Raw genomic sequence first — 15017 nt, 5'->3', positions numbered from 1 at the left:
TCTCAAAGGGAAAGAGGAAAACTGAGAAAGAAGGGAAGAACAGAGCAGAAGTGAAGGATTACAAGAACTCCTCTTTGCACATACTAGGTTTAAACACTCCTCTCCTACAAGAGGGTGGGGGCCATTCCTTCTGTGTGACATTGCCTCGGGCTTCCTAGTCAACAAATTTACCTTCTCTCTGGAGTTCTACTAGAGCAGCTATTATTTCACTTTTCCCCCAAAGCCCTCAACCCCACTCCTCTGAAGGATCAAATGAACTATATGAGTACATAAATAAGGGGAAGGAACTATACGACTAGATATAAGTGAAGGAGAAAATAATTAACTAAGGAACTACAAGATCATATGCAAATAAGGAGAAGAAAAAAAAAAAATCATATGCCCAAAGTCACTGGGTTTCCCCTACCACTAAACCTGAAGTAAACCATAGACATAAGACCAACCAGCTGGAACGTACGCGGTTGGGAACACTGTTCCTTCCAAGCTACAGAGGCCATCGCTGTACTGGCACAAAGGGGAAAAAAACTTAACCTACAACCCCGAGGTTTAGCCATCAGACTCAAGTGCTTTTGCATAGCACTATCCTGACTGAGCTTTATCAAAAACATTGCTGTCGAGCTGTGAAGATTTATAGAATATTCAACAAGAAAGTAAATAACACTGGTGGAACTGAAATTGTTGAAGAACTAACTCGAGAGAAAAATTTCACCACGGAAGTTATAGAGCGCTCAAAAGAAAAATCTCAAACAGCTCAAAGACAGCACCTCAGCTAGATCAAGACTCTGCCTGCTCTGAGGAACAACAGACTGACCCTTCCCCTTTTGACTGATGACTGCCTGATCAAAGATTCACTTGTGTGGCATCAGTGTGATAACCATTAATGCTTAGCCTAACACTGTAATTTTCTACTAACCTACTACATGTGTTAACTGCTGAGTAGCTGTGGTGCACCTTGGATGTTCTGTATTCATTGCTGGATATAAACCCAGTCCCAGCCATCTCCAGCTGCACCCACACAGCCTCTTCCTTCCATCACCTACCCAGTCAGTTACTTCTTTTTGGAATAGAAATAGTAAAGTCACAAGGTTAACCTCTTAGATGAAGTACATTTTATTGGAAGTAACTGAGACCATCTTTCATTTGACTGACTTAGTCTCTGCTTTCTAAAATACTCTTACCTCCGGTGATTAAAATTCCTCCCAGATGGTGTAGTTGAACAATTTCATACAGAAAACAAAAGCACTTAACACTGTTTCCTGCCATGGAAATTCAGACTACGCTCACAGTACACAACTAGCATACATAATGCAACAAAGCACATCACACATCTTGTTAATAAAAGACAAAGAACTTTTAGTGATGAGTTTAATTGTCATCATAGATTGCACACTCCTTGAACAACATGCAAAAGTACACTTACTTTGTCAGCTTTTACTTCTCTAATATAGACACCTGAGTCAAAAAGAGGTCATTATACTGTACATCAGATTCTTATTCCACAAAATTAAGAGAATCACATATGATCAGGCATCTTCCAGAAGCATGTTAAAGTATTACACAGATGACTGACATTCCATGCAGAGTAAGCACACTTTCCTTTTAGTTGAGACTCAATACTACCAAGATTAACCACTATACCTGCTGGTATTTGCCTCTTCTTCTGGTACAAGACAATCACAAGGCTCAAGCCCATCTTCCAGAGGCAGCAGACTGCCCTAATCATTCTATCATCACACCCGCCCACCATGGTAAGGACAAAGCAAAAAATACCAAATGTGAAGGTGTTTTAGTCAGCAATTTTTCTTTTTTTAATCGAAGGTATCCTTCTACTCCTGTACTACTCAGAGAAATGAAGTGCTAGGATTTGTAACAATTTAAATAGTACAGCAAGTTTTCTTCACAGAGACCAAGTTTAAGTTACTTGTTCAGTTTTATAATAGTCAAATTTGCAGATCCACAGCACACATGGAAGTATACAACCACGTAATTTTTTCATTTAAGGGGATCAAGCTACAACAGCATAAGGGGAAAAGTAGCTACATCAAAGAGCCATTATATCTTAAAACTACGTCTACAACCAGGATGGGCATACTCCTTTAATATACAGTTGAAACACCTAATACTCAGGGCTTCACAGATTCATAGTTATGGCAGAACACAGAAATTGGGAATGCTTTACTCACCAGAAGATATCCTCGAAACTGGTTGTATATTATTGCTGTAAGCAAGTTCATCAGAAACAAGTTGCCTGTTGGAGAAAAAGGGGCAGTAATAATTATTGAAATACTTAATCTATTTCTCAGAGAAGTTCCAATGCATATAATAAGTCAGATGCAGAATTTTGAAAGGATTTTTCTTCTTGTGTTTGATTTCAAAAAATGTTTGTAAAGTTTGAAAATACTGCAGTATATTTACTCCCCTATGTCACTGAAAAAAACCCCAAACTGTAAGTACCATCCATGAATATTATCTTACAAGATATACAGTAATTGGAAGAAACACAAAAAAGGGAGAAATTTATGACTAAAATTTCCTAGGAGAAAAAAAAAACCAAAACACCGAACCACTCTTTTGCTGTTACGCAAATGTCAAAGTTAAAGTGCATTTACAGTACTGAAGACAAGAGGTAACTTACCTAATACGGTGAAGAGTATGAAGAAGATGGAATATGCTCGATTCTTAGAATATGCCGGAATCATTACTGTATCAGATTTGAAAAAAAAAAGGAAAGAAGAACTTAATGCTTACAATGAAAACTGGAGACCTCTATCAACTTTTTGGCAATTGGTAAAAGCTCTTATATAGCTCCCCTTTAGAGTTGTATACATAATTACACCAAAGGAAAGGCAAGAATCAAGTTTCTAAAGGCTTGAAAAATGTTTATATAACCTCCCTCTGGCTGTACTAAGAGCTACTAGCTTAAAGAATGGTTCTAGTAGTCTGAAGTTAATCTTACTCTATTATTCTTTGAAAAGAGAGACAAGAATTATTTGTGAAAGATTGCTCACCATCAGGATTATTTGCAGTAGTTAGTAGGACCAGCAATGTCGTCAGTGAATCTGGCAGATTCCGGAAATACACCACCCACTCCTTATCCTGCTGGCCATCCTAGTCAAAGGTATGTTCATGGTTAGAGAAACACCACAAAAATCACTAAGACCATCTTAGGAGGGGACACACAAGGGGAGACAAAAAAAAAAAAAAAAAATGGGGGGCAATAATCAACTCCTTCCAGACACAACCAAATCTACCCACCAAGAAAAGCACGAGACAAGCACAAAAATTAGGACGTGTAGGAATACAATGCAGTCACTCCACTTACTAACAGCCATTAAAAAACATAAGGAGGAAGAGCAAGCTAAGAGACACATGAAGTTCAATATAGAAATTATGTCAGGCTAGCACCTCAGATCCAGGAAGAACAATAAAGTCACAGACAATATAGGAATGTGAACTCACCCTTGACTGATATAAAAAAGCATCACCTCTTAGCCTGCAAGAGGTACTAGTGTACTGGAGATAAAGACTCCCAAAATATGAATTTTGTTAAAAAATAAAATAAAATCACAGACTAATAATACATCTTCAGTCTCAACTCGCATTATAAAAATTAGTGTAGACTGAAAGCTGCTTGCTTTGATATTCCAACTACAGCGTACCTCAGCATAGATGGAAACCTAGTCACCCTGAGCTGTATACACTAGGACTACACTCCAGGACTTGTCCAAAAGTGTAACACAAATTGGGGATGATATTAAAATACATTTTGGCTATACTGAAGAACAGAAAGGAAACATATCTATAACTAGCATTAGTGCACATTATAGGAGTTGCTGAGCAGGTAAAAAGCAGGCAACTGTTCTGTTTTGAAAAGTATGAAGATTCATAATGCTAGGTACAGTATCAAGGAAAACATCACATAGAGCTTAAACATCTTGTAGGAAAAAAAAAGTATTCAAAAAGTCAGTGCTACAGCACCCAAAAAATACTTGCAAATACTCTGGCAACTAAGGTCATCACAATTGTTTTGTGGCTCAGTGGAAGCATCAGATGCCCTGCTAAAGCTCAGATGGCATAAGAATTTTCATTAAAACCACGCTGAGAGGTTAATCTTGGATCATCTGCATGCTTTATTTTTTTCCCCCAAGTTGAAGTAGAGACAGCTAAAAAAGATACAGAGTGCAAACAATACAAACATGATTCATGCAGCACAGAACAAACAGCCTTTGTATCTGCTGCAAAGTCTGGAAGAACACATACTTCTAGAGGACATTAGACAAGACAAAGCAAAAAAATCTAGAGGCATAAATTTCATTACTAAAGGTAGCTTTAGAACTTGCTTTCAGTATTTTGCCATGTTAGATACAATTAGTTTGTATGAGTATTAGACTAGAAAAATCAAAAAGAAAAGAAAGTCTGCCCTCTGATTTGTTATTTTTCACCTAAATGTATACAAAATTGACTGGTTAGGTATACAAGTTACATTCCCATCTGCTGGGAAAGCTTGTAACTGAAATGAGATGCAACATACAGAGATAATACAAAGATCCAGCATGCAGCTAAACAAATGGGGGGGAAAGGTAGAGCTCTGCTTCTAATCTTAGAAATTCTATAACATAGGAATTCAAGGAATTTGCCGACCATAAAGACAACTAAAGGCAGGCTCAAGTGCAAATTGCACTGGGAATGAAGGTGCAAAACCGAGATTAAAGAGAAGTAAAATTATGGGATAAGTGCACAAGAAATATTTGTGCTAATAGGAACACATTTATGGAAGACCATAAAAAGTAAGGACAAAAAAAAATATAAAATCTGAGTAAGATACATGAAGATACAGGAAGTTTAGGAGAAAGGGAACATACCCAGAGCACTGGAACACAAAAGTGCTTTTAACTACAAAATTTCAAATGTGCTTTTTGGAAGCAGGAAAAGAAAAAACTGAGGAAAAACCCAAAGAGATCAGAAACCAAAACATCAGAGTAATGCAGGCAAAAACAGGCAAAAACCTACCAAGGCATAGCCAGGGATACCAGTATTGGAAGATAAGAAAACAGAGAGGAAATTAAGCTTAGCAAAAAGCTAGATAAAAGAAATGCGTGATAATATAAACAAAAAGAGACAAAATGAAGAGCCTTGAAACAGAACAGCATAAAAGGTTTCAACAAAAGCAGATAAAGTAACTCAATTTGGAGAGCTGTATAAGGAAACCTCTTGTATAAACACACTTTCAATTTCTCACTTGTGGTAATAGCATCAATACCAGCAATATGCAGCATCATAAACAAATAAAGACATCAAACACATTTTGGAATGGAACCATCAGACTTCGCTCTGAGCAGCAGAACTAAAAATAATGTGTCACAGCTTACAGCAAGACTGAAGGATTTCAGTTGTGGAGTAGGAAGGATTGTTATCACATAAGCAGCAAAGCAGCGTCTAGAAAAAATTCTTCACTGAAGGATGAATATATTCTAACACTATTCTGAGGGGCCTTCTAATGCACACTTACAGAAATAGCACTGTACATGGATACTATGCACATGGTAAATCTCTCTGAACAGACTTTACACTGATGCCAGGAAGTTTGACAAGGTAACATGACTTTTTGGGGGGAAACAAGTTTCACTAGTTTGATTATAAAACTAGATAGGCAGCAGCTACGCGAGTAAAGAAAAAAAAACAAAAAACCCACACAGAGATCTACCAAAGCATAAATATAATCAGTTACCTTTGTTCGAGCAAACAGCAGCATGGCAAACATGGTAAAGAGAGAGAGATGAACAGCTAGTAGTAGAACAACACTGTTGGAAAGAAAACATATCACATGCATTAATACCAACTTTATATTATTTTTAATATCTTTTTTTAAAAATGCAAAAGGATGCCATATAAAGAAAACTAGGGATATTGTCAAGAAGCTGTATGGAGATAACAGAAGATGATCTAAGTTTTGACTCAAAGTAAGAATCACACTTGTTCAGATCATTCCAGCATGAGCTTAGACAATTGTGTGGTCAATGAGATTCAAACACTTGTTTTGCTGAAGTTAGGGTCACATTTATACCTTCCTACCAAAATACAACATGTTGGATTACGTACAGCTTTGATTCTCCTGGGACTTGTTGGTTAAAAACAAGTTAAAACAGGCAAGGACAATAAGTTCTTTAAGACACACGCTTACGGTGGTATGGGTTGTGTATCTGAACTCCTTCAAAAATCATCATGCTGTCTGGCTACAATTTCTCCAGTGGGATATCCAATTCAACATGACTGTAACATTTAACACTTATACTGCTAAAACAATTTAGAAATGAAAAAGCTGAAGCACTCTGAAGATGTCAAGAAAGGTTTATCTTCTTGTGTGGCACTCAGGAGTGCAAGACAAATACATGTATGTCTACCCACACTTCTGAGAAGCTGCCTTGGAGAAACACAGCAGAGACCTTTGCCTACATGATGCCCCAGTTCTTCCCTTAAAACAGGGCTCTATGTGACACGTACAGAATTAAAAACCCCCACTCGACTAGCATCAAAAGCCTTATCTGCCGCATACAGAGTCACATTATAAGCATTCTAGAGAAATTTTACAGACTAAAGGAATCAACAAGTTAACACAACCTCCATCCACTGCTACCTGATCTCACCCACCACTCAGCTGGAGACCATCAAGAAGACAGTTACTCAGATCTCACACGCGAGAATACTAAGGGTAACTATACACCTTCTGTGAAAGTATGTTTTCTATGCTATTGCCTACCTTGCCATTTCAGGCAATGTGCTGTTGATGCTTTTTAATGTTTTTTTCATCATAGAAGAATTCTGAAGGAGAAAGAAAGGACGAAGAATTCTTCTTATCCTCACATCCTGCAAAAACAAACAGATCAGATATCAAGTTCCCGTAAGACTAGCGCCACAAGTATTTTTAATACAAGTTTGTCAAAAAAAGCTGATACACATCAACAAAGTCAACAGTTTAACGTAAAAAAGCTGTGCTCAGAAGCTAAATCTGCCCCCCCTGCAGTCACAAAATATGCAAAAGATTTTATAGTTATGGGTGCCTTGTTAAAAGAATGATAAATTGCTTTAAAAATGTGCTATGACATTTCAATAGCCTGATCAGGCCACTAATTATAAAAAAAATCTAACTTCACTGCTCAGTAGACATAAGAAGCAGGCCAAGAGATGGCGTTTCCATATTTTCTGCCAAGTTCCATTTCAAAAAGGGAATTAATAGTGAGCTTCTTTCAGTAAACACACATGCACATTTTGAAAACAAGTGCTCGATTTCAATTTGTGGCGGTTTTTTTTATAATTAAAGGGCCCACTTATTACTCAGCAATTTCTGCCTCTGACAGGACTCAAACAGCTCACAGTCTTTATTTTCCGTAAGATACACTAAAGCAGGGGGCCTCAAACTAGGGCCCACGGGCCGGATACGGCCCCCCAGGCTCCTCAATCCAGCCCCCGGTATTTACAGAAACCCCCCGCGCACCAGGGGTTGGGGGGCGGAAACCAAGCAGCCGCAGATGACTGCCTGCCATTTCATCCGCGTGCCGGCTCCCTGTTTAAAAAGTTTGAGGACCCCTGCACTAAAGCATTTAAGCTGTTTGATTCTTGCATTCAAGATGTTTGCCAGCCTTCAAATTATTTCTGTGACTTATCAGCTACTTAAAGTATTTCAGCATCCTGCATTTTAGGATCGGTCTTCTCAAGGCCACACGGAACAGGAAAAATGTCAAAAATAACCATTTTTTTCCTCAATATTCCCTTGTTCATACATCCCAGCAGTCAAACTGCTCCTTCTACCACTGCTTTGCATGGGAGGCACCTGTTCAAACTCCTTGTCCACTACCACACCTAAAGATTTTACAATTAATTCTTTTCAAGCATATTCCCATACTGTAAGCACAATCTTCATCCTAGATAATTAACTGCTTTCAGCCACATTATATTTATTCAGCTTGAATATGAAAAGGACATACATATTTTGGTTATAGTTGTATGCTTATAAGCTGAAGTGACATCTTCTTCCAACATTTTAAGATCACCTCTTTGATACTACCATCACATCCTAGTCAGCAGTGACCAGTGGTCACGATGTAGACTCTGCCATTGAATTAAGACAAGAACATAATTCTCCAACTGTATGACAAAATTGGTGCTATGCAACCAGAGTTTTCTCTATGCTTTTTGATTGTTGACAGACTATAGCATTAAAGCTCTAATTCTATCAATGAACTCACATCTTGTATTAATCAAACAGAATGCCCTGAGAAGCTACATTACACCAAACATTTTCTGTGTTTCGTTGTATTATCCAGCTACCCAAGACCAAAAGATCAAAATGGAACCATCTCATCCTCCTCCCTTAATTTTCCAATATACCGCATCCTCCCTGCTAACTATCCCTTTGCAGGTTCTTCTCCTTTCCACTCTCCACAACTAAGCTGCTGTTGGTTTCTGCAGAAATCAGTTCTTACCTCTGTGCAGAAAAAGCTTAGCGATACAATCCAATCAGCAAGAGAAACAATTAATGTCAGTATGTAAGCCATTAGCCATTTATTTTTCCAAAATTCTTCCCATCCAATTAAGTAACTCTGGGGAAGAAAAAACAACAACCAAAGGATTTAAAAAATAAATTCCAATACACTAATAAGTCAGCATCAATTGTTTTCCAAGTATTTGTCATTTTAAGTAAGTGCTCATAAAGAGCTCCCTTAAATCCAAACAAAAATACACCAATTGGAGAATTTTTCTACAAAAACTAAATAAAGGGCAGTAAAACTGAGGGGTGCACAGAGGCCATGTGAGGCGAATCCTTGGAATGCAAGAAAAATGTCTACTTAATATGGATAAAAAGAGGTTTTCCAGAAACAAGTATCCAAAGAAAAGTTCAGATTCTGATTATTATTAATTTTGTTTAAATGAACTGGCATATATCTGACTATTACGTACCCTGAATTTTATAGCCTAATACAAGCAGCTAAGCCAATATCATTGTATTCTTAGCAAAATTTATTTCACTTTTTCTACAGAAACAGGAGTTTACATTTCTTAGGTTAAAAAAAAAATCATTCAGAAAATACGCATTTACTAATTTCTCCTGAAAGTAAGGCTTTATTAAAAACAAAGCAATCTCATCACGCAAATCCAAGATTTGAGTAACAGTTCCAAGACATTTTCCAAAACATGAAAACAGAGACAAGCCACACTGACTATATCTACTGAGCTGCCCAACACACCAAGTATTTCATTCGATACCAGATGAATGCAATGCTTACCTTCACGGATACATCAACCACGAACACCAGAAAGCAAATCAGCTCAATGCTTTCTGTTAGGCCACACGGAGGATTCCACGCAGGAAGGCGGTATCGTACATCTGACGTGATAGTAAGCGAAGAAGGCTTTTCAATAAAAGCCAATGCCAGGATTACAGTAATGGTTAAACTCAAAATCCTGTTAGGATAGAGATGAAATTAAAAAAAAAAAAAAAAAACCAAACAAAAACCAACCACAAAAAACTAACAACCCACAAAACCACCCCAAAACACACCAAACCCAAAAATGAGTGAATAACAACAAAACACTTACTGCAAAGCAATTTTCTTAGAAGTAAACCAAGTTTATAGCATCATATTTATCACAAATGGGTTAGACCACAACACAGCACTTGATTAGCATGCTGTTGCCTGTATTAGCATAATATAACTGCTGACCACTACATAATCTTCAGTAGTATTCTTCTGAAACTAACGGCAGCAGACAACCTTGCTACTATTTAACACATTTAGAAACAGCCACTTGAGAAAAGTCCTAACACACAGTGCTATAAAACAGGTCTGCAATGGTCCTATGGCTGTTCTAAAGAGCCAATCTACATGACCATACTTTCATATAACTTGTTGCTTTCCATTTCTATCCTGTTCATGTGTAGTCAAATGACTTGCTACCTACAGTAAGTTCTAAAAAGGATAAAAGCACAATTATCTAATTATTTAACAAAAAGAAAAATGAAGAATAAATTTTTATAAAGACTTACTCCTAAATGAAAAAGCAAAAAAGAATACCAAGTTCTTACCACTGGCAAGTTCTTGAATAGTACCATCGATAAAGCCACAGGGATTTGGAGTCCACACGGTGATTTATAGATCGATACTGAAGGCAGAAAGGAAAAAGGATAATTCAAGCGTTACATTCAGTCTGCCTCAAAGGCAAAGATTAAGTTACCAAAATAAACCAAGTTCAAATCAACAAAGCTCAGGTCTTGAGACAATTCCAGTTTCACAATAAAGAAATTATTGTACACATTATTAATCAGTCACCAATGATCATAGCTGTAGTCACATGCGTGTAATGGGAAAGGTTTTACTGAAGTCTCCCTAATCTGAAAAATCACACATTGCTCAGATGATCAAACTGGGTGGCAGTCATCAAAAGCAAACATTATCATCATTACAGTTCCTGTTCCATGTACTCATCAAAATGGTCCACCCATTTAGTTCGCCCTTCTAGCATACATACCATTCATGCATCTTCTTTTGCTTTTCTATTCCAAAAAGCAATAAGATGCAAACAAATTAGTTCTGAATATAGGAGACCTCAACATACTACTTTAAACAGAAGATGTTTAACAGTCACAGAAGGACCTATGATTCATCAGAACAAGCTTGCTTTTGCTGAAATCTGCTCAGACCCTCCTCTGCTGCTGTTACTCTGCCTCTGCTGAGAAGTATCTGTTCCAGAAAGGTGTTTGCACCTAAAATATGTCTGATTCTGTGTGCACACATACACACAGACACCCCGCCCTGAAACCTCCCAACCAAAAGCTATCCGAATGCAGCAAGAGAGCTCAAGAATTGCCCTCCAGCATTCCCACTGCCTGCAAGTAATAACTGGGAGATAACAGGATCTAGGAATCTGCAGAAAAGGAGAGACAAAGAAAGAATGAAGACTGGCAAAAGCAAGATGTTCAACTGAAGCAAGAGTCCCAGCTCCTCACTTGAAGCTAACCTTAAACTCCACCAGCTCTTAAGCTATGCAAACAATCAGATTTAAAGGCAAATTACAGGGTATACTCAGTTTCTTTCAGCAGTAAGGCCAGTCACTCTCACAAAAAACCCAACAACCCTAAACCAAAAACCACCCCATAAACCAACTCTTTTGACAAGCTTGAAAAGAAGACACCATCTATTTCATTGTATAGAAAACATGTTTCTCCCAGGCAGAAGCACATTGAAACTTTCATACCACAGGAATCTGGAAGTCTGATTTTGCTTTGTGAATCAACACAATGTTACAAGGAGATCGCCTGAATGCATAGAAACTTGAAAACTACCAGAATATACAACAAATATCCAGCACGAGAAGTATAACAGCTAACAAATGACTTATTTACCTGTATTGCATCTTCAATAAATACTACAGCTTGGTTTATATAAAGGTCATGATCAGCTCCAGTACCTATGAAGTTAAAAAGAAATAAGAATCACTCACTGTATTTTAGTTAAGGGTACAGCTTGCATATTAGTTAAGAGAAGCACCACAACCATGGTTCTCATGACAAAGGGCACTATACACATGCAAAAAGTAAAGAGACAGCTCCTGCCATGTTTGCTCTGTCAGCAGCACCATGCATTAAATGAAATTAATAATAGCAGTAGTCTCAAACATATCATGCACTTTTCTGTATTTTGTGAAAAGGTTCTCCCTTACATTCACCTTAAGAAGCTAGATTACACTATTAGTTAACGAGCTATCACAAGACTGGAATATTTCTATACAAAGCTAAGTCTTAAGTAACACACGTCTTAATGGAGCTTCCATCAAATCATTCTTTCAAAAACTGTACAGTCAACTAAAGCTGGAAAAATCAGACACTAGAGCTGTAGGCATTTTTACTTTTGTTTCATGAAGATACTGAGACTTAGACTGATCTCATTCTCTCCAAAACCAGTAGAAATCTCCAACCAGGTAAGAACAACATTAAGTCCTTTTTTAATTTGCCCTGGGAGTCATTATTACCATATCAAACAGATCAGAGTTTAAGACACAGAAAGGGGTGAAGTACAAAGGGGGGGGGGGGGGGGGGGGGGGAGAATCACCAAATTAGTTACTATGCAACATTTCAAAACCCATTACTAAACCTATATGAAGATACATACATAGTAAAAGGCAATCACCTGCGTTCACTTGAGTTAGGACCTTTGAGTAGCTAAACTGGCAATTAAGCCAACAAGAGAGACTAAGGCAGTTAAGGCCAAAATGAGAAATAAAGAGGAAGAAAGCAAGCTGAGGAGGCTAGAGATACACAAAATAAGTGCTAGTGTAACCTTGTCTCAGAGGGGAAGTGTCCCAAGCAGCACTTCATACTGCCTCCTCACAGGAGACAGCGATCTCAGCACCAGTTACAGTGAGAAAGAGTCAGTCCCAGTGCTAGCACATTCTCCAGATGCCAAGCAATGCCAGAAACGCCACGGATCCAAGTCCCGGATGATTTTACATCCGATATGATTCAGCGGCATTTATTTTCTACAAAGACCACAAGCAGCTTTTACATGTCACTATTTATCTGAGCATAAGCAACAACACAGTTTTATACTTACTAATTCTTACATCAACCACTGCGCAAAAGAGGCTGAGCGTAAACAGGAGATAAGCTATGCCCAAGCCACAAAGATCTTATCTCTTTCAAGACAGGACACAACAGCGATATAAAAATAAAGTTGTTTAAAGGTACAGTATTAGTTAAAAGGATAAACAGGGACAAGCGAAAGCCTTAGGTTCTTGGAGCACAAGCCAGTCTAGTGCTGATCCCAAAGATTTTGAAAGGGCGATATCTAAGCAACTGTTGCTAATACAAAACTAAAACAGGGAAGTTACCAAGAAATATTTAACAATTCCAGTTTTTTTTAAAAAAAGAACCAAACCAACTACACATTCTCCATACACGCTACCACAGACACACAATATATTCTGCAACTCTTAGTCACAGCAAGTGACACTTAGTCACAAGTGAGGATGGAAGCGCTGCTCGGTTTGGGGGTGCAGGACCCCTCACGGCCCCCTGCGCTTCGGGCAACGAGTAAACAGGCAACAAAAAGAGAAGGTTCACTTCAGTGATGATACCCTGGAAATAGAGAACTTGAGGTCTCCAAAGGAGCCTTTCCTGGGGAAATTGAGAAGCCAGACCTCTGACGTTCGCCGAGTTACAGAAAAAAAACTTGCCAGCACGTTAAAATAATAAATAAATAATTGGGGGACATAAAATCAAGTCTCACGCTGCAGCAGGGCAAGGCTTGTACCTAAGGTCTGCGATAGCGGCTCAGCCAGCCCGGGCGACCGCGGCGGATCCCTCAGCACCGGCCCAGGCGGAGCTGCCGCCGAAAACCGACGGGGCGGCGACCCCCGCCGAGACTCGGCCCCGCCGCAGGCCGGGGGCTTCGCTCCTCCATGGCCCGGCCCGCCCGCTGCCCGGAGAGCGGCAGCGCGGGGGGAAAGGCAAGAGGCGCGCCGGCCTCCTCACCGCCTCAGGCACCGGCCACCTCAGCGCCGCCCGCCCGGCCCGCGGTGCCGGGCCCCGGGCACGCCGCCCCCGCCCGCCCCACCGCACTCACCGTCCTCCGCGGCGGAGCGGGCACCGCCACCGGCCCGCCGCAGCCCCCGGCCGGCTCGCCAGCTGCGCGGGGGCAACAGCGGCTCAGCCTCAGCGCCGGCACCCACTTCCATCGGCAGCAAGCAGCGAGCTCCCGCCGTGCCGCCGCCGCCGGGGTGCGAGGGGATGGGACGGAGGCGGGGGCGGGACGGGAGGGCTGCGCCCGCCCGGCGGCCCCGCCCGCTGCACGTGACCGCTGCCGGGGCAGGGCGGGAGCGCGGCTCCTCCCGCCGCCCCGGGGCTGCCGCCGCAGGTCGGGCCCGCCCTCCGCCTCAGGGGCCTCCCTCGGAAGAAGCGGGGGTTCTTCACCGGAATTAACGAGAGCAGATCCCAGGAGACGTTAAAGATTAAAGAAAAAAAAAAAATTGCACAAAAGTTGCAGCTTTTTTACCTGACGGCAGCTGTAAACTCAGTACCTCTAGTCAGTGGCTGCCTCGGGGAGCCGCGGAACACTGAGACCGCACGGGCCTGGGGGTAGGATTCACGGAGAGAATAATTGTGAGGAGAACATTATAGTCACATGCTTCGGTAATCATCTACATCCCTAGTCGCAGAAAGTATTGAATTTTTATTTTGTCACCTAGGCATCGCAGAAGCAAGTATGAATGTAGCTTAGGCTACTTCGGCTGCTAGGACACGCTTCTTCCCTTCTGCTACTCTCCCCCTTTCCCCACGGTCCTCTCATACACACTTGCACTGTTGAATTTCATAAAGCTGCTCTAAAGAGTAGATGTCGGCATATTTTGAAGCTACACACACTTTCCTGCCAGGTACGGGGAGCTATGGCAGCATAAGGATAAACACGAAAGCGCATCAATTCAATACTCCAACCAGAGCCATAAAAGTAAGTCCATCCTATACTTTTTAATGAGCAGTGGGGTAGTTTTTGCTTTCAGTTGCACAACTGATGGGTAAAAAGAAAACATTAGAGCTTTATGCTGATTTCTAAATAAGTTGGGGTAAGAACCAGCCTTTTTGGGGAGATAAAGATAAAAAGGAAAACTCTGTGACATTACCATAACCGTCATCACTAGTAAAAAGTGAATGTCAGCAACTACACGTTACAGTTCTTTCCCATTCTCAGTAGAGAACAAAGCACGAATAAACGAGAAGTTTAACTAGAGGTATCAGACAGAACATGTACAGGGAAAATTTCAGGATAGTAAAAGGAAAGTAGGGTGGGCTGATGCAATCTGTACTCAGCACTAGCAGATGAGAAATAAAATGCAATTTGCACACACGCTGCAAGTGCTGCTGCTGAGGAACACAAGTGTCCTTTCACTAAGTATCTGAAATATTCAGGGTAACCACAGTAACAGGATGCACATATAAACATTGTATTATTTTTGGTATTATTTTTTAT

General features: G+C 40.2%; 1 protein-coding gene across 1 annotated transcript in view; it reads right to left on the bottom strand.

Moving 5' to 3' along the window:
* Positions 1-13771, bottom strand: part of TPCN2 (two pore segment channel 2) — a 30860-nt gene extending 17089 nt beyond the window's left edge. The window contains exons 1-10 of the mRNA XM_037402875.1: positions 13617-13771; positions 11399-11463; positions 10082-10158; positions 9282-9459; positions 8481-8597; positions 6758-6864; positions 5729-5801; positions 3009-3108; positions 2636-2701; positions 2184-2248 (exon numbers count right to left, since the gene is read on the bottom strand). Coding sequence (XP_037258772.1) covers positions 2184-2248; positions 2636-2701; positions 3009-3108; positions 5729-5801; positions 6758-6864; positions 8481-8597; positions 9282-9459; positions 10082-10158; positions 11399-11463; positions 13617-13728 — 960 coding nt within the window. The 5' untranslated portion in view covers positions 13729-13771. The remainder of the gene's footprint in view (positions 1-2183; positions 2249-2635; positions 2702-3008; positions 3109-5728; positions 5802-6757; positions 6865-8480; positions 8598-9281; positions 9460-10081; positions 10159-11398; positions 11464-13616) is intronic.
* Between the last annotated feature and the right edge of the window lie 1246 nt (positions 13772-15017).

This window comes from Falco rusticolus, chromosome 10, assembly GCF_015220075.1.
Source record: "Falco rusticolus isolate bFalRus1 chromosome 10, bFalRus1.pri, whole genome shotgun sequence".
NCBI lineage: Eukaryota > Metazoa > Chordata > Aves > Falconiformes > Falconidae > Falco > Falco rusticolus.
This window is presented reverse-complemented; position numbering and strand designations above follow the sequence as displayed.